The sequence below is a fragment of the Gymnogyps californianus genome, unplaced genomic scaffold, assembly GCF_018139145.2.
Source record: "Gymnogyps californianus isolate 813 unplaced genomic scaffold, ASM1813914v2 HiC_scaffold_53, whole genome shotgun sequence".
Taxonomy (NCBI): Eukaryota; Metazoa; Chordata; class Aves; order Accipitriformes; family Cathartidae; genus Gymnogyps; species Gymnogyps californianus.
This window is the reverse complement of record NW_026114433.1, coordinates 70249-90811: the sequence shown is the minus strand read 5'-3', so window position 1 is coordinate 90811 and position 20563 is coordinate 70249. Positions and strand designations below refer to the sequence as shown.

General features: G+C 43.4%; 1 protein-coding gene across 1 annotated transcript; it reads right to left on the bottom strand.

Moving 5' to 3' along the window:
• Positions 1–17150: 17150 nt before the first annotated feature.
• LOC127028974 (uncharacterized) lies at positions 17151–18740 on the bottom strand. Its single transcript, XM_050914652.1, has one exon. It carries the CDS (start codon positions 18738–18740, stop codon positions 17151–17153), a length of 1590 nt encoding a protein of 529 aa, XP_050770609.1.
• Between the last annotated feature and the right edge of the window lie 1823 nt (positions 18741–20563).

Sequence of the window (20563 nt, the reverse complement as noted above, 5' to 3'; positions counted from 1 at the left end):
CTCAGGCATTTTGATTCCTGAGTGAATGCTCTAACAGCTATCACATAATATATGAGCATCTTCTCTATTATCATCACTGTTGTCTCTCTGCTTGGTAACTGTTTCAGTGTTTTGGAAAAAGAACAAGCCCTGGTAATAGCCTGATTCCAATCTATAATCTCCAGGACAGGCACCAGTTTTTATGTATCCATTTGCTCAGACTGCTTAATACACATAGTAATTTGGATTACCTTCTTTTAAAGCACCTAACTTTCCCCTTGCGCTGTGTAACAAGCTTGGGAATTTGACACTGGGTTTTGGATTCCGTTTAGGAAAAAAACCACCTACAATTTAGTCATCATAGTGCCCAATCAGCAGGCACTTTAATACGTGGTTGATTTTAGCTTAAGATCTGTGGGGAGAGTGGATGGCTTTATATCAGCACCAATCTCAAGCTGCCTTTTTGATATCTTAGTTAACAAAACCTGACCTACTGCTTTATTTTAGCAGCTTCCTAAAAGGTCCCAACACTTGTTAACGGAGCAGGTCAACAAGAAAACTTCATTGATATAGAACTAGCAAAAGAAAAAGAAACACATTAGTGATTTTTCTATGTGCACATGTATACTTACGTGCATACAGTTAATAAGATGGTCCTGCTACTAAATACCTATCTAGTGAAACATTTGCATATACCAAATTGATTATTTACTTCCAAACTATTTGCTTGAAAGGACTATTTACTTCCTACCCCCATTAACAGAAATGACCGAATTGAAAGCAAAGCTTGTGAGTTACTGCTTTCTAGGTTTAGAAGTAAACCTCCCTTCCCCCACATTAGATTAAACATAACAATGTCAAATGCTCTGAAGACATTTCCCTTTGGAATCTGAAAGGCTAATTAGGGTGAGCTTCACCATAAAGAATACATTTGTTAAAACAGCTTTTGTACACACTAGAGTTATGATCATTCTTTTACATACACAGTGATTTGTTGCTGCAATTTGCAGCCTTATATCTCTTAGGAACTAATTATTGTGGTGTTATTTATTGCACGTATGTTTATTAATGATATCTTAGCAACTGCTGGAAGTGACTTATTTCACCTCAGGAAGTCAAGTACTTTAGCTCAATGTTTACAGATCTAAAGAGACATCAATTTCTGTAGAAAATCAGTTCTCCATTTTGTCTCCTGTACCTCCACCCTAAAACAGTTAGGAAAAGCAACAGAGTAAGGTCTGAATTATTATCTTTTACAGATATTGTCACATACTGTAAAAATATTTGACATTATGAAATAAGAAAAAATATCTCAGTTCTTCCTTCTTATTGCAAACAGCTCTTTCACCAGAAGCATACAGAAAAAAAGGAAAACCTTGAAGGATCACTTACATATTTCACAATGCCCTTGCTCCCCTTTCCCAGTTGTTTATGCTTTTGTGGCAAGAACACTGTTTTTATGCCCCCAAAATCACTAGTTTTCAGTTCCATGATATTCTATGCAATTGTTGCTGAATTTACATTGAAACTGAGATCTCTCTTGGTGTTTGGAGAAAAAATGAAGTGTAATCAAGAAAGATGAACTCATTCTGCATAATTTTGATCCCATTTGAACACTCAAAGTCAAAGTGTGACTAGAACATAGACATTATTAGATATGTATTCCATTTAGAAGAGACTATGAAAATTTCATGGGTTTTCAGAAGAATTCCAATAAAACAAAAACCAGTGGGTCAGTTGCTTTAGCACTTGTCTGAAGTTATCTTGTGTCATAGCATGGTTTGGCCCAGGAATTCTTTGTGGGTGGCTTTTGGGAAATCCTCTGAAACACAGCAAGGGTAACACTAAATATAAGCTTCTTTTAAATTTACTGAAAGTAAACTGTTGATACAAGAAAACTAAGATGATGGTAGATTTTTCAAACCAGAGGAAAAAAAAGCCTGTGAATTTTACATCTCGGACTACACAAGGTCCACCCCTTCCTAACAGCAGGTGTTCTAAGTAGAGTTGAAATATTATCTTCTATAGTTACATATTAAATTTACAATATGCAATAAATAATTAGACATTAGTTAGATATCTAAAACATATGCTATTTTATAATAATTAAAAATTATTCCAAATTTTTAGTAAAACGTTCATGTTCAATATCAAATAGCAATATTAGAACAAAGGAAAAACAGATATCCAGTGTCCAGAAGTGGATTATAACTTGCAGAGCTATTAATCTCATTTGTATATGAATATGGAAATACAAAATGCAGTGTTGTCTATTCAACATTTTATATTACTTCCTCCCAATAGTTAAAAGACAGCTTGATTTCTTCTTTTCTTTGAAGTCAAAAGCATATGAATAATTTGAGCTCAGCTCCTAAATGCTCTGTGGCTATTTGATGTAGCAAAATAACTAAAAATACAGCATTATTGTTTTACATTTGCACTATAAATATGGTGAGCCTATTCTAAACTCAGTTATATTACTCTAAATTGATAGTAATGTGACCTGAGACCAGTGTAACTGAGAACAGAATATGGTCTAGGTTATAAGAGGATATAGATCTGTAAGTATTTGAATTATTTTTTGAATAAAAATGGGAATTCAGTTGGATATTATTTAGGGCCCTATCAGGTTTGTGTGCCTATGGGTTTGTAAGGATTTGCATGAACAGTGGAAATTAGTTCACAAATATGTATTCATATAAATGTGCATGCTGGTAACATCAGAGAAACTCACATACATTTATGCTTGTATCATGTGTTGTTGCAAATTACTTAGCCAACCCATCCTCCTGTTCTGAAAAAAAAATACACAGGCAGGAGCAATACCATGTGAAGAATTATGGTGTGAGCAATATGTGGAAAAAGAAATTGTATGATCTCTGGAAGGAAGGTCAGGCTTCGCAAGAAGATTACAGAGCTGTGGTTTGCATATGTAGGGAGAAAACACGAAAGGCCAAAGCTCAACTAGAGTTGAAACTGGCCAGTGTTGTATCAGACAACAGTGACTTTCCATTTGTGGACACTGAAATTGTAAGGGACCAGCTGTATCAGCTGAATGTTCACAAGTCCATGGGGCCTGATGGGATTCATCCCAGAGTACTGAAGGAGCTAGCAGATGTTACAGCAGGACCCCTCTCGATCATCTTCCAAAGGTCTTGGGAGTCTGGGGAGGTCCCCGCTGACTGGAAGCTAGCCAGTGTTATTCCAATTTACAAGAAGGGCGTGAGGGAAGACCCAGGAAACTACAGACCTGTTAGTCTAACCTCAGTTCCTGGAAAAATTATGGAGAAGTTCATACTGGGTGCTATTGAAAGGCATTTAAAGGACAATGCAATCATCAGGCACAGTCAGCACAGGTTCACAAAGGGAAAGTCCTGTCTAACTAATCTGATATCCTTCTATGATAAGGTCACTTGCCTAGTGGATGAAGGGAAGGCGGTGGATGTAGTTTTTCTGGATTTTAGTAAGGCTTTTGATGCTGTCCCTCACAGCATCCTTCTGGACAAGTTGTCCTACTGTGGGATGAGCAGGTATGAGGAGTGGCTAAGGACTCTGGGTTTGTCTAGAGGGGAAGTGGAGAGGGAGGTGCTGATCTCTTCTCCCTGGGATCCAGTGACAGGACGCGTGGGAATGGTTCAAAGCTGCTCCAGGGGAGGTTCAGACTGGACATTAGGAAGCATTTCTTTACTGAGAGGGTGGTCAAACACTGGAACAGGCTTCCTAGAGAGGTGGTCGATGCCCCAAGCCTGTCAGTGTTTAAGAGGCATTTGGGCAATGCCCTTAATAATATGCTTTAACTTTTGGTCAGCCTTGAAGTGGTCAGGCAGTTGGACTAGGTGATCATTGTAGGTCCCTTCCAACAGAACTATTCTATTCTATTCTATTCTATGAATGAGAACACCGGAAGCATTAGTTTTAGCATATAATTCATTAAGGATTCATAATGTGATACTTTTTTTTATACATATCATGGTTGAACAATTTTCTGTAACAAATTAGAAAAAATGCAGTCTCTTCATGGATATTTCTCAAACAGAAAAGGCAACAGATTTGTCAAAATGTTTGTTGTGAATTGTTTATCTGAATATCATAAATCATAGAATAGCCCAGGTTGGAAGAGACCTTGAAAGATCATCTGGTCCAACCTTTCGTGGGAAAGGGAGCCTAAATGAAAATCTCTAGCATCCTGTCCAATCACATCTTGAAAACCTCCAGCAATGGGGACTTTACCGTGTTCCTGTGGAGGTTGTTCCAGTGAACGAACATGATTCTTAATGGTTTACTTCTTCAGTGTAATTTGAGAATCACATGACAAGAATTACCCAGAATCTCAAAGTTTTTTCTTGTTAGCATCTTAATATTTCCATGCATAAATACTGTGCTTAGGCATACAGTTAAAAAGAACAGCTGCCTCTTGTCCATTTGTGAACATGGTGTATAGAAATATGATAATTGCATACTGCTGTGAAGAGTTCTAAAATCCCCAAATATCTTCAACAGTGAGAGGAAGGGGGGAAAAAAAGATATCTGATGAATATGATGTCAGGAAATCATGACACTTTCTGGAATTTTCCATAGTTTGAAAGGGTCGTTTTTGACAACAGGTAGTGCCATAGGACACACAATTCCAACTTGTTATAATCACTTATGTTACAAAGTAATCTTTTACAATCTTTTACACCATGACATTGTCAGATTCATGTAGCAAAACAGAGCTTTACATCTTATGTCCTTACAACTGCTCAGAGGATGAGATTAGTGTAGAATTTACAGTTTATTTGTTTTTAAGCAAAAGTGCTGTAATGTTAAAATACCAATACAGTACATTGTTCCCAAAAGGCTCTGCAAAATTTTGGGGCTGCAAAACAACCAAAAAGACTGAAGTGATAGGAATGTGCCTTCAGGACTGTCTGTCCCAGTATGACTGAGCTTGAAGGAAAGCAATGAATCTGCATATCTAAAGAGTATGATAACAAAATCAGATGAAACAATTGAATATCAGGACTGAAAAGGATGCAGGAGTTTGTAAGCAAATGTCAAAAATCATACAAGAAAATGTCAAGAAAAATATTTCATGCTCATGGATATTTGTCAGAAAAGATAGGACTACTTTCAACAGGACTTGTCAGACATAATACATTCAGCACATCTACAAATGGATTGCACCTATAAGAGATTAATCCAGTGAAAAACCTCACACTTTCAAGGAAAGAAAGAAAAAGCTTCTGATGTGCCACAGATCTTCCATTTATTAGGATATTTAGCCTCTCCAACTCAACATTTTGTAAAAATAAATTTTTCCTTTTTTTTCATTTCCCTCCACCTCCATCTAGAGCAATGAACATTTTTGTGAAGCTTACGGAGAGCGCTAAGTTGCAAATATAACAAAAAGCTTGCTGATGCCTGGGAGTCCAAACTGGCAATGTTTTCTGTTGTGTAACCATTTAAGTATTATTGTAGTGTTATCACATCATGGCATAAAAAAATAACATTGAAGCTGTTGTGCCAAAAAATTTGGCACACATTGGGTATCCATAAGCACATTTGGATTTTTTACCAAAATATCATTTTAATATGAACCATTCAATGCAAATTCCACTCAATCATAAGAAACTCTACTTTTTAATTTAAAACAATAAGATATAAAGCATTGGCGGATTTCCTGCATCTGATACTGATGAGGAATAATAAGGAAATTGTTTGACCTTGGGATGATTTAACAGCCCTGTAAAGGAGATGATCAGAGGTCTGGAGCATGAAGAAGGTTCTGCATTTTTTCCACATACTGAGCTTACCATTTTTGTAAAACGTGCAGAATTCCACAACAAATTATCTACTTGTGTAAATGCTAAAGCAAAGCCTTATAAATGGAGACAGAGGAAAGAGCAGATAGTGAGAGGGTGATTACTCAAAAAAGGGTAAAATGTTCTGTTTCCTTTTTTGAACTTTGTGAAAATGATATCTGAATGATCAATATAGGAAATCAGTGAAGTGCTGTTATGCACCGTATCATTGTACGTTCTGAAACAAAATCATTAAACATTTGAAACTATGTCAAGCTTGACAAGTTAGTGAAAATACAATCTGAAGCTTAAAAAAAATGGAAGAATAAATGTGCTATGGACTAAATTTATATCCAGATGATTATCTCACCATAAGAATATATTAGGTAAGATGAATAAGAATTTATTTCTACAACTGTTATTAAGTAGAACCTTGTCCTTCAAATAATTCAGTGTAAATTCATCTGGCTGAACTGTGACAAAAACAGCTCTTGGGTGAAAGTAGAAGTAACTTTTAGTCATTCCTCAGCCTTCTTTGATCTTTATCACTTTAGAACTTTATTATACTGCACAGTTAACTGTTACACTGCTGTTGGTGTTTCAGGGAATTCCCTAGCACTTTTACATTTCTAATGCCTGTGTCCAGGGTATTGTTGGGTATGAAAATGCTTCTGTAAGCATTGGGCTTCGGTGTGGTGCAGCGGGTGGGTGACATTGGGCGCAGCAGGAGGATGGTGTGTGGTGTTGGATTGTTGCATGCTGCAGTCAGTCCTGGTTCCATCACTACTGCACTTCACTTGGTTTTATCAAAGTTCATTCTTCATTAATTTAGATAATTCTTACTGTAATACTGTTGATATAGCATATAACAACTATAGTAATGATGACCTACAGTAGCAGGGTTATATAGAAATTAACATCATACAATTTAATTCACTGGCTATTCTCACCTAAAACCAAATCCCCTTGAGGCACACATCGGACTTCCCCATCCTTCCGCATCACCCACCAAGTGCATCCAGGTCCTTGAGCAAAAGCAGTCCCACGAATGGGTTTGCCTTTGCCTGAGGCAGGAGTAACCCAGACTGTCTTCCCTAGCATATTCTTCATGTGCGCCACAGGGACGTTATCCCCTTCTACAGTACGTAAAAGTTCTGATTGGGCAGGGCCAGCCCGATTGGCAGATCCTCTAGTGTTGACTAACCAGGTGGCCTTTGCTAGATGTGTGTCCCAATGTTTGAAGGTCCCACCATCCATTGCTCTCAATGTATAGCGGGCCTTGGATCCTCTGTATCCCCGACTCCAAAACCCTAGGGGTCGGCCTCGGGTCTCCCCGGGTGCTTTCTGCCAGAGACTCCAGGTAGGGCCATTCTCCCCGGCTGCGGTATAGAGCACATTTTTCTCATCTGGTCCTGCCCGGACTGGCCCAAGGGCTACTGCATGAACTGTCTCCCGTTTAATCTGTTCAAAGGCTTGTTGTTGTTCAGGGCCCCATTTGAAATCGTTCTTCTTCCGGGTCACTTGATAGAGAGGGCTTACAATCAGACTGTAATTTGGAATGTGCATTCTCCAAAAACCTACAACCCCTAAGAAAGCTTGTGTTTCCTGTTTACTAGTCGGTGGAGACATAGCTGCTATTTTGTTGATCACATCCATTGGGATGTGACGACGTCCATCTTGCCATTTTATTCCTAAAAATTGAATCTCCTGTGCGGGTCCCTTCACCTTACTCTGTTTTATGGCAAAACCAGCTTTCAGAAGGATTTGGATTATTTTCTCCCCTTTCTCAAAAACTTCTTCTGCTGTGTTGCCCCATACGATGATGTCATCAATGTCCTGCAGGTGTTCTGGAGCTTCACCCTGTTCCAGTGCAGTCTGGATCAGTCCATGGCAAATGGTGGGGCTGTGTTTCCACCCCTGGGGCGGTCGATTCCAGGTGTACTGGACGCCCCTCCAAGCGAAAGCAAACTGTGGCCGGCACTCTGCTGCCAAAGGGATTGAGAAAAAATGCATTAGCGATATCACTTGTGGCGTACCACTTGGCTGCCTTTGACTCCAGTTCATATTGAAGTTCTAGCATGTCTGGCACAGCAGCACTCAGCGGCAGCGTGACTTCATTCAGGCCATGATAGCCTACTGTTAGTCTCCGCTCTCCATTAGACTTTCGCACTGGCCATATGGGGCTGTTAAAGGGTGAGCGAGTCCTGCTGATCACCCCTTGGCTCTCCAGTCGATGAATCAGCGTATGGATGGGAATCAGGGAGTCTCAGTTGGTGCGATATTGCTGCCGGTGCACCATTGTGGTAGCGATCGGCACCTGTTGTTCTTTGACCCTCAGCAACCCCACAACCGAAGGGTCCTCTGAGAGACCAGGTAAGGTGGACAACTGTTCAATTCCCTCCGTCTCCAAGGCAGCTATACCAAAGGCCCACCGGTACCCCTTTGGGTCCTTGAAATACCCTCTCCGGAGATAATCTATGCCAAGGATGCATGGGGCCTCTGGGCCAGTCACAATGGGGTGTTTTTGCCACTCATTCCCAGTTAGGCTCACTTCAGCCTCCAATACCGTGAGCTGTTGGGATCCCCCTGTCACCCCAGAAATACAGATGGGTTCTACCCCTTTATAGCTTGATGGCATTAGAGTACACTGTGCACCGGTGTCCACTAGAGCCTTGTACTCCTGTGGGTCTGATGTGCCAGGCCATCGGATCCACACAGTCCAATAAACCCGGTTGTCCCTCTCCTCCACCTGGCTGGAGGCAGGGCCCCTCCAGTCCTGGTCAGAGTATTTGTTACTCACTTCTTGTAAAAATGACTTAGAGGTCCCTTCAAGAGGGTCAGAATCCCTTCTACTCTGTCTGGGGAATTGCCTGCTGGAAACTGGAGCAGCATCTTTCCTGGAAGAATCCCCTTTTCTGGTTGTTTTTCCTTTCAATTCACGTACCCGTGCATCTAGGGTCGAGATAGGTTTTCCATCCCACTTCCTCATGTCCTCTCCATGGTCACACAGGTAAAACCACAGGGTACCCCGTGGTGTGTACCTTCTATATTCTCTCTCTTGATCAGAGGAATGCTCACTCCTAATAGCTGAGATATTGGTCTGTACAGGTGGGGAGTAGGAGTTTTCGATCAGTTCCATCAGTTCTTCGGACTTTTCAGACAGTTTTTCCACAGCCGAGACGCAGGCTTGTAGGGAGGAAGAGAGATTTTCTTCATATTGCCGGAGTTGGCGAGCCATTTCATCCACTGTCGGTGCCTCTTCGTCTTTCCAGGTCAGTACTGCCAATGGGTTGGCATACGATGATGGTGCGCTCCGTACAAACTTCCGCCACATGGGTCGTGTGCAGTGAACTTTGTCTGGATCTCTGGGTAATTGTGAACTGTCCGGGTCATAATAAATCATCTCTAGCACGGCTAATTCCCTCAGGTACTGGATACCTCTCTCCATGGTGGTCCACTTGCCTGGGTGACTGTCCTGGTTTCGGCTGGGACAGAGTTAACTTTCTTTTTAGTAGCTGGTACAGTGCTGGGTTTTGGATTTAGTGTGAGAATGATGTTGATAACACGCTGATGGTTTAGTTGTTGCTAAGGAGCGCTTATCTTAAGCCAAGGACTTTCCAGTTTCCCATGCTCTGCCAGCTAGCAGGTGTGCAAGGAGCTGGGAGGGAGCATGGCCAGGGCAGCTGACCCCAACTAGCCAAAGGGCTATTCCATGCCATGGAACGTCATGCCCAGTATATAAACAGGGGGGAGCTGGCTGGGAGGCGCGGATCGCGGTTCGGGAACTAACTGGGCATCGGTCAGCGGGTGGTGAGCAATTGCATTGTGCATCACTGGTTTTTTTTTCCTTCCCCCCCCTTCTTTTTGTTGCATTCCTTTTCATTACTATTATTATTATTATTCTATTTCATTATTACTATTGTTAGTATTATATTTTACTTTAGTTATTAAACTGTTCTTATCTCAACCCACGAGTTTTACTTTTTTTCCCCTCTTTCCTCCTCCTCACCCCACCGGGAGGGGGAGCGGGAAACGGCTGCGTGGTGCTGAGTTGCTGACTGGGGTTAAACCACGACAGTGACATATGACATCTTCCTTGAAGGGGTACCTTTCCTTCACACTTGACAGGAGTCGCCTCCAGAGGCTGAGGGCTTGTGTCCCCTTTCCAATCGCCTTGTCAATGCCCCCTTCCCTAGCAAGTGATCCCAGCTGCTTGGCTTCCCTACCCTCTAATTCCAGGCTACTAGCCCCATTGTCCCAGCATCGGAGTATCCAGGCGATAATGTGCTCACCTGGATGACGGCTGAAATCTTTTCGCATATCCTGCAGCTCACTCAGGGATAGGGATCGGGTGATTACCTCTGGTTCTGCCTCTTCCTCCTGTTCTCGTGATGACCCTGGTTCATCTTCATCACTCGCTAAGTGAACTGATTTTTTTGTATATTTCTTCTTCTGTATAGGGGTGACTGATACCGGCACAGGGTGGTTCTCTGGTTCAGCCGCAGTGCCTGTCACAGGGGTTGGAGTAGCCATAGTGACTGTCGCTGAGGTTGGTGTAGCCATAGTATCTGTCGGTCTGTTTTCCCTCCCTTCCCCCTGAGGGTGCTGCACAGTATCGAGCAGTGTTTGGTAGATACTGGCCAGGGCCCAGCACAGTACAGTAAGTTGTGCCTCTTTGGAATCGCCACAGCATTTTCCTTTCAGATAGTCTATCACTTCATCAGGGTCCTGTAGTTGTTCGGGAGTGAAGTTCCAAACCATTGGAGGTGAGAAGTTCTCTAGATACCTGCCCATATTCTCCCACATGCCATGCCACCCATGGCTATCCAGCCTCGGGGCAGATCTCTGGGTGGTATTCTTAAATATCTGTTTAACCTTAAACAAGACCTGGAACACATTCAGGAGACATAACAATAGGAACATGCTGGTTTGAACATCCCAAGGATATTCAAAATTCTCAAGAGCTACTGTAATTTGCCTGGAGGAGAAGGGGAAGCTGAAGAAAGGTGTCTCCCCCGTGGCTTGGCTCTCCGAGGAGAAAAGGTACAAGGTGTAATTATTAATAGTTTCTGATAGACGGCTCCCGAAGTACGGAGGTGACGGCAATGCTGAGTACGAATACCAGATTAGTTTCACGACCAGCAATTCTATCGTATCGTAAGCCAGTGTTACAAAGTAGAACACCATGATAACTCTGGCCCAGTTCCCACGGGTGATAAACAGCACAGCAGGAAGCATATACTGCAAGTAAGGTATCACATAACGCACCTTTAAGAACAAGCGCACCAACTTTGAGAGCAAATACATCAACATTGTGACCAGCAACTATTGGACTAATATAGTGAATGTTTATAACAAATTTGTTCTAACACATTCCAGTCAGATTTGTCGTTATCTCAACCCGTCGAGCCCCACGTTGGGCGCCAAAAAGGACTGTCGTGGTTTAACCCCAGCCAGCAACTAAGCACCATGCAGCTGCTCGCTCACTCCCCCCACCCAGTGGGATGGGGGAGAGAATCGGAAAAAAAAAAACCCTCATGGGTTGAGATAAAGACAGTTTAATAGGACAGAAAGGAAGGAAAAATAATGATAATGATGATAATAATAATATGACAATAATACTACTAAAAGAATTAGAATATACAAAGCAAGTGGTGCACAATGCAATTCCTCACCACTCGCCGACCGATGCCCAGTTAGTTCCCGAGCCGCGATCCCCCCTCCCAGCCAGCTCCCCCCAGTTTATATACTGGGCATGATGCCATATGGTATGGAACAGCCCTTTGGCCAGTTTGGGTCAGCTGTCCTGGCGGTGTCCCCTCCCAGCTTCTTGTGCCCCTCCAGCCTTCTTGCTGGCTGGGCACGAGAAGCTGAAAAATCCTTGACTTAGGATAAACACTACTTAGCAACAACTGAAAACATCAGTGTGTTATCAACATTATTTTCCTACTAAATCCAAAACCCAGCACTATACCAGCTACTAGGAAGAAAATTAACTCTATCCCAGCTGAAACCAGGTCAGTCACTTTTATAATTATGGAAGAGATTAGACAAAAAAATCTCACTGGTAACAATAGTTGCATTTTGCATTGTCCTGTTTACGTTGTAGTTCTTCCAAGTACCAAATACACAAATGGCAGATCAAGGAACCACCTAAATTTACAATATCAATACCTTTAGTCATGATGTAATATATTTCTAAAAATGTAAATTTCTTTGAAAAATGTTTTTAAAAGAATCCTGACAAAACATGTCTAAAATTATCTCTGATAGAATTCCACTAAATTAAAAGAGGGAGGGAGTAAATTTGCCTCCTGGTGTTATTGGTGAAAAAAAGATGAGTTTTACATCAAGATGTTTTTTATGAACTTGAATCCAGTTTCTAATCATCCAGATTGCCCTGTACAATATACTCTTGATTATAACTGCTGGCATTAACAGTAATAAGACAAGATGATGTGTAGCATAATTTTCTTCATTCAGCTTTTCATTCTCCCACTGCTCCTAAAAAGTCTCCATATCTTTCTGTTGTTTTTTTTAAAATGTCATGTAAAATTAGATATTATCAATCATGTCACACATTCTTATGTGCAAAAACGTTATTTTGTTTATTGCCATGTAGGTTTGTGGGACAAAGTAGTGCAGCTCTCCTCAGTGTTCTAAAAAGTTGGCACTGTTGTGCTCATGCAACTTTTTGTTGAACTGATAATACAAGCTAAAACACTGACTTTCCTTTGGTCTATAGTGGATTGGTGGAGACTGATAGAATACGCTATGCACTTTTCTCTATCAACGCTAGTTAAAGGAGAAAAAAAATTATATGTTTGCACTCAGACAAAATTATCAGAAGAAGACTAAACTGCATGCTGGAAAGATAATCAACTAAAGATTTTCATTTTGAAATCATAATCTGATGTTTCCCTGGCTTTCCTATTCAAGCTCAGAATTCTGAAACCTTGTTGCGCTAGTTCCGAATGATTTATCAGTGTCAGGAGTTTGTTGTAGGCATGAGAACTTAAACTTTGCAGTTGCTGTATAAATCCTAATATGAACAACAGGGTTAACGGGGTGCCCCAGTGTCCTGGAAGCACTGGTGTAGAAAAAAAGAAATACACATCTGTGCAATTTCAGATTTTGGGGAGTTTTTCCTCTCTATTTTAAGGATCTTTCAAGTGTCTTGCTCAGTCAGCTAAACGGCATTCTTCTGTGGCTGGCTGCGATGTTCATCTAGAATTTTTGTTTAGTCCTATACAAAAATCTTTCATTTCCATAATACCAGAAGCATTTATGTGGCCAATATTTTAAATGGATAGATGGAAAATCTTTTTTGCTTCAAAATAGTTTGTGTCATAATTCTCCTATGTAGCAAAACAGGCTAAAGGAGTCTACAGTATATTGTATACAAAGTGCAAGCTACAGGCAACAGGATCAGGTGGAAAAATTTCAGGTGTGAGAGATGAGACCAACAGGATTTGTAATGGTTTGTGGCTTCTTCTTCAGCATACAGCATGCCTGCTCTAGAACCAAGCTCTAGAATAAAAAAAGCAGTATTTCCAATTCCTGAAGTCTTAATTCCTCCATGCAAAAACCACTTGGCATCTTTGTGGGGATTAAGAACCTCATTTTTCTGACACTTTGTTGTCATTGTTGAAATATAGTGAAATCCACTGTCCAAATATTACATTGACTTTTTAACAGGGAAACCTAAAATATCCTTTGCTTGAAGTAGTAGATTTGTGGACATGACCAGAAGTCCTAATAACAATAGCAAAAAAACAGACAAATTCATTTTTTCTGCTTATTATGAAAAAAAAAAGTCACCCAAGTTCCCTGATCACTGTAGGTGTCTTCTGCATTTCCAAACACCCAGTGAATTCAAGTTGCAGTAATCTGGCAGTGCAGAAAGACAGTAAGACTGTGGACTGACATTCATTCTGCAACCAGCTGTGGTAGCTAAAGAGATGCCTACACCTCTGTGAGATGTTAGTATGAACACAGTTCTGTCAACGATGCAGTTCTTATGAGAGAATTTACTTTAGGCAAAATCAGTTCACTAACCAGTTAATGTAGGTGTTTCAAGCTAATTGGACTGATTTCGCCAAAAGCAAACTAAGGAGCCTCACAGAGATTAGTCTTCCAGCAAAACTGTGCTGGTGAACAGAACAGAAGATGCCCATCTACTGTCCAATTTGTGTTAACTCTTCTAAGGATACAGTTACTGCCTTGTCTGAGTCTTCTTTTTCAAAGCTGAAGATAACGCTGTTACGACCCGGACCGGACAGACCAGAGGGCCGTAGAGGTTCTGAGATCCCCCCGGGCTAAATTAAGGTGAAATGACACCAAACGATCACTTTGAACGCTTTATTCGAACAATCCAAACTGCGGAAGGCATAACGGTGGGCAGCGTGGGTTGCAGCAAAACGTTCACAAGAAGAGAGAAAAGAGAGGAAGAAGGAAAAAAAAGAAAGAGGGGGGAAAGAAAAGAGATAGTCACCACCCTTGGATCCCGCGATGTCGGCGACGAGCGTGGCAATCTTCCCGTGATGTCGGCGACGAGCATGGGAATCCTCCGGTGATGGGCGCGCGCCGTGGCTCTTTGCAGTTGTGTCTTTTATAGTCTAAATCTCCGTCCATAGTCACGTCTCTTGAAGACAGTTCTCAACAGATATGGTAGTGTTCCAGAGGGTTCCTTATCTACTGAGCATGTGCGATTTATCGGGGTGGTGGTCTTAGGGACTTGCTAGGGAGCTACAAGCCGCCGCCTCAGATAAGCTTTGTGCGGCCTCTGGCCATATGTGGTGGGTTATCGGGCTGGTTCTGCCAGAACCCAGGGCTGCACACCCTCCGGCACACCCCCTGTGTCCAGGCCAGCCAACTTCTTGCTAATGGCCCTCTTTGTTACGCAGACCGCACCTTGGTTGCTACAATGTTTGAGATATTGACAGACATTAACTCTTCCAGTCCCTCACACCACCCCGTGGCTCAAACATTGTCCATACAATCCTCATCCAGGGTGGCGACTTCACAGACAGCAGAAAGAGGAAACACAAGGTAAGAGTAACAAGAATAGGTGAAACAGGAACCCACAGCCCTAACATTACAACAATATTCAAAAGTTACTTTCCCTGAGGTCTTCCTCAACCGTTGTGATCCATACATGACGAATAGATGTAATGGAGGATAGCAAGCGAGAGATCATACATCTGCCTATTGCAAGGCCTATTATCAAAAATAAAAATCCACACAGTATCATGAGGCCAATGTTTACAAGCCATTTTCCCCAACCTGTAAGTCCCAGTGAGCCTACAAGAGAGGTGAGCCAAGTTTTCAGATCCCAGCTGTTAAACCGATCCTTGGGCTGCATCGCTTGAAAAAGTTCTCCGGTTTTCTCTGTCACCTCTCTCATCTTCTCTCGCGCTTCTTCTATGGTGGTGGTTGCGTTGTGTATGGTGAGACAACATTCTCCATCGGTGAGATTTAACATTCCACATACACCTTGCTCCTTTAACAATAACATATCTAAAGCTAATCTGTTTTGCAAAGCCATTTTAGACACTTGTTGAACCTGTAAATTTGTTTCCCCGAAAGCATAACGGGTCCAATTGCTTAGGACGTGTACTTGCCAGGTCAGATTTTCTAAAACGAATTGGTGCCTTTTAAGGGTCACATATGGGGTAAATATATTCTCCAACATTAGAGATGTTGTCATGCCCCAGGTGTAATAATCAGGCACCTGAACTCCATGCACTGCCCACTCAGGTCGCGTCTTGGGTCCGTCACTTTCCCGGTGCCTTCTGTTATGATGGGGTACTGAGAAATTGAACACTCTAGAAGGGCACATTGTTGGAATGCCAATGGTACAGCGTAAACCTGCCATTTCATGTACATGCAGGTGTGAGTACATTTTCCCATTTGAACATGCCCAAAAGGTGCCCTGAGGGGATGGATATCTAGTAGTGGAGCACGTTAATGGGTCATAGGATTTAGTTACTCCGATTCCTCCTTTCCACACAAGGTTCCACTTGGTTTCGTGGGTAAGTGTGACTCCACATTTTAATGCAGTTTTTCGACTGGTAATGGGCCCTTTACACCTGGGGTCTCTATGTTTAAATCCTGGTACCGGAAAACCCCAACAAGTACACATATCCCAAATGAAAGTTCGCAATTCTGAGACATACCATGTTTCTATAGGGTCCCATGTTAACGATTCACAATCAATGGTCCGTGAACAGGTCATTAAGGGGGTGTTCTTATAGGGTAGGGGATCTATTTCCCGCGCATCAATTATATTGTCTGGATCACGTAAAGCATGCTTAAGGGACCAAGCGTATTCATAACGAGAACGATTCTGGTGGGCATAGCCACCCCATCTGCGAGGAATTTGAATACACCAACCTGGGGATAGCGGAACATTATATTCATGTTGTAGGGGTTCACTGTGAGGGGGAGGGTCCCACCAACGTACCAGATTACAAGGGATCTCCTCCTCCCGGGGACACCACTTTGAATTCAGTACAGACATGCAAGGGAGGTGCACTTCCTGGAGACATGCTGTCCAACCCTCTCGGGCTGCAAGGGCAGCACTCGTAGTTCCTGTACAGAGCTGTTGCTTCCAGCATGTAGCCTTCCACATATCCCTCCAGGTCGTGTTAACTGGAAACCTATAGGCTACTGGAGAGGGTATGTAGTCAGCTTCCCACCCCAGAGGAGGTGCGTAGTCAATTCCCCACAAACATTGTCCCTTCCAGAGAGTATTCCAAATACACTTTTGGTTTAACATTTCTAATTTTGAATTTAACACTCGTGAGAGATTTAACCAAATAACGGCAAATTTGAGACCCTCTGACGCGGACGTAGGGAGGTCCACGCAAAACCCTTGGTCTGTTCGATTCCAGATTCGGACGAAACCAGTAATCAATTCCCATGCCAGGTTGGGTCGGTTATTCAGATTCCCCGTTGATTGAGACAAGATTATACATTCACAAAGTAAGAATATAAACTTTCCCCACACCATCTTCTTCTTAATAAAGAACAGCAACGGGCCTAACAGGACCAGGCAAACAATGCAAAGAATGACCCGCTGAACAACTGAAACCCTAAGTCCCACGATGTTCGTCGGCAACCTCCCCAATATCAAAACCTCTATCGGGGATTTGTCCCCAGACAACCAGCATTTTACTTGAGCAGTCGGTTGGGGTCTGGAATTTCCAAACACATCAGTAACCCAAATTCGCTTTTTATCCGCCACTATCCCGTAGCGGTTAGCCACGTCCTCCCGGAGAGCCGACATCTGGGCTCCGGTATCTACTAAAAAGGTGACTGGAGTTTTAAAGGGACCCAGGGGAAAAGTAATTAACAAGTCCCCTTTGGCGTTTTCTGTGAGCCTCCTTAAATAGATCCACCGGCCATCCCCCGGCTCACCGACTGGGGATGGCGGAGGGGGTTTCCCGACTCCGGGACGCTCAGATCGATCAATGCAGTCTCCTGGGGGGGGGCGGATGGGATTATTGTTTCAGGTTCCCGGGATGGGAGGACAAAATCCTTGGGGTTTGAGGGAGATGGGGTTTCCTTTATTTTGTCCCAGTCTTTCACCAAACTTTCCAGATTGGGGGTGGGTAACCCATCCATCACCTCCCTGGGAATCCCCTTTGAGATGCCTTCTGTCCATAAGACATATCTTTTATTATCAGGGGGCCGCGTCGGCCTCGGGGGTACAGCTTTTATTCGCCCATTGCCTTCCACCCTCCTAAGGTCCGCCTTGGATTTTGTCTCTCCCTGGCCGGTAAATCCCATCCGTCTCCCGTAATTAATCAATTCTTGTGCCACCTCTCCCCATGTCGTCTCCGGGGGACCTCCCCTCCTCCGGGGTCGGGGCGCCCTCAACCGATCTTGTAGTTGCACCGCATATAATTTCAAAGCATCAGGTAATCCTCTTATAAGGGGATGCAACCTGTCGGGGTCTGCCACATATTGCATGGGAGAGGGCTGTTGCGGAACCAATAACCGGTCATGCATCAACTGGAGACACGCAGTTTTCTGTACACTCTCTAAAATGTGCCCCGCCGTAGGCGTTTCAATCGAGAAGGGGTCTCCCCTTTCCATGGGATCCAATCCACCCGCCCAGTATGCCACTCTTTGGGTCAGGGACCAGGGTTCTCTATTGTCATTTGTGGTTAGAAAAACTCCCGGACCCCAATATCCTCTCGCCTCGTCCTCACTCAGCAAGATACGGTCACCCCCAGTAAGAGACACTCTCCACACATACTCAGTTTCAGTTTCTCGGGGGCCCCGGGAATATTTCTCCTGAATTTTACCCAAATCAGTGGGAGAATAGGGAATGATACGAGTGGTAACTTGTTGGGCTCCTCCTTGACCACCATCCACAGTTTCAGTTTTAATCAAAGGTCGCATTACAGCTCCCTCCCCGAGGGAAAATATTTCTTTTATAGGGTCTAGGTCTTTAAGAGGGTATAACGATTTTGGATTTTTCCCCTCGTCAAAATCGGCATCCGAATTTTCTACACCAATTGGGGAGCGGATTTCATCTAATTGTTCCCGCAATATTCGCTCCCGCTCCAAAGCTTCCGTCAAAGCGGTGTGTAGCCGTTGGTTAGTCACCCGCTCGGCGGTAAGCTGATCAGAGAGATGTCTTGTCTCATTTCCTAATTGCTCCTGCAGAGCCCCCACCAGATCTTGAAGGGATTTTATTATCTCCCCTTCCACGTGTTGGGCCATGTGTTTATTCCGTTGTGCTGCCACCAGAGCTGCTCCTAAAACCGCACAAACTACTGCCTTCCCCTTCCCTTGTTTCAGTTTTCGTTCGTTAGCCAAGGTGGAAATTCTGTCGGCTACCGCTTGTGGATCGTGCCAATTATTGTGGGCCCAAGTCATACCAGAGGGAGAAGGTCGGGCGCTATAGCCCTCTAACCTCTCCAGGAGAGGGGTGCAATCTACAATCGGTCCTCCCAGGGAGGCCATCATGAGTATACAATTATAGGGACCAGATCCCGTACTAGTCCTCAGAGGACTGTCTCCCCTGGTGTACGACTCCTCTCAGAGAGGGGCTTTGGTAAAAGCCTGGTCCCAATGATTGCTTTAGCACCAATGAGGGGATCCTGCCGACTACGCCACATTTGTTACGACCCGGACCGGACAGCCCAGAGGGTCGTAGAGGTTCTGGGATCCCCCCGGGCTAAATTAAGGTGAAACGACACCAAACGATCACTTTGAATGCTTTATTCGAACAATCCAAACTGCGGAAGGCATAACGGTGGGCAGCGTGGGTTGCAGCAAAACGTTCACAAGAAGAGAGAAAAGAGAGGAAGAAGGAAAAAAAAGAAAGAGGGGAAAAGAAAAGAGATAGTCACCACCCTTGGATCCCGCGATGTCGGCGACGAGCGTGGCAATCCTCCCGCGATGTCGGCGACGAGCGTGGGAATCCTCCGGTGATGGGCGCGCGCCGTGGCTCTTTGCAGTTGTGTCTTTTATAGTCTAAATCTCCGTCCATAGTCACGTCTCTTGAAGACAGTTCTCAATAGATATGGTAGTGTTCCAGAGGGTTCCTTATCTATTGAGTATGTGCGATTTATCGGGGTGGTGGTCTTAGGGACTTGCTAGGGAGCTACAAGCCGCCGCCTCAGATAAGCTTTGTGCGGCCTCTGGCCATATGTGGTGGGTTATCGGGCTGGTTCTGCCAGAACCCAGGGCTGCACACCCTCCGGCACACCCCCTGTGTCCAGGCCAGCCAACTTCTTGCTAATGGCCCTCTTTGTTACGCAGACCGCACCTTGGTTGCTACAATGTTTGAGACATTGACAGACGTTAACTCTTCCAGTCCCTCACAAACACTCATCACTCTTGCCCACAGATACTGATCAACAGTGAGAATCTACCTCCATCTGAGGGAGACTGAGAAGGAAAACAACTGCTTCTTTACCTGCTCCCTTAGTAACTGGCCTTTGGTAAATCTCTTCTACTGCCTGACTCATTTTTAAGGCAAGTTGCCACTTTATAAAAATCTTTTACCAACCTCAGAGAATAGAACTTACACTCACTGATTTCATACACTTTGGCACAGAAGTAAATATTTTATACACACAGATAGTCCCAATGAGACTTCCACCCTCAGTAGAAGGGACCGTCATCAACTGCAGTTATCATACCATCTGAATAATAATTATTGCTCCTTATTTGACATTGCCCCACAAGCCAATGAGACATGGCAGTGATTACTTCTTCTACACAAACCAATAAAAATAGTCATGAAGTAGAGCATATGCTGTATCTTTTTCCAACTGAAGCACTCCAGAAGTTGGGGACTATATTTTATTCACTGTGGGAACAATGCTACCAATAGTTTCTGCTTAAATGATACATCACTGCACCATATCCCGATGCAGAGTTGTAACTTAATGTGTATAACATGTATACGCAAATAAGTATACATACTGTGCTGGTTTTGGCTGGGATAGAGATAATTTTCTTCATAGTAGCTTGTATGGGGCTGTGTTTTGGATTTGTGCAGAAAACAGTGTTGATAACACAGGGATGTTTTAGTTATTGCAGAGCGATGCTTACACAGCACCAAGGCCTTTTCTGCTTCTCACACTGCCCCGCCAGTGAGGAGGCTGAGGGTACACAAGAAGTTGGGAGGGGACACAGCTGGGACAGCTGACCCCAACTGACTGTATTGGGTTTGCGTGGCAAGGTTTTGGTAGCGGGGGGACTACAAGGGTGGCTTCTGTGAGAAGCTGCTAGAAGTTTCCCCTATGTCCGATAGAGCCAGTGCCAGCAGGCTCCAA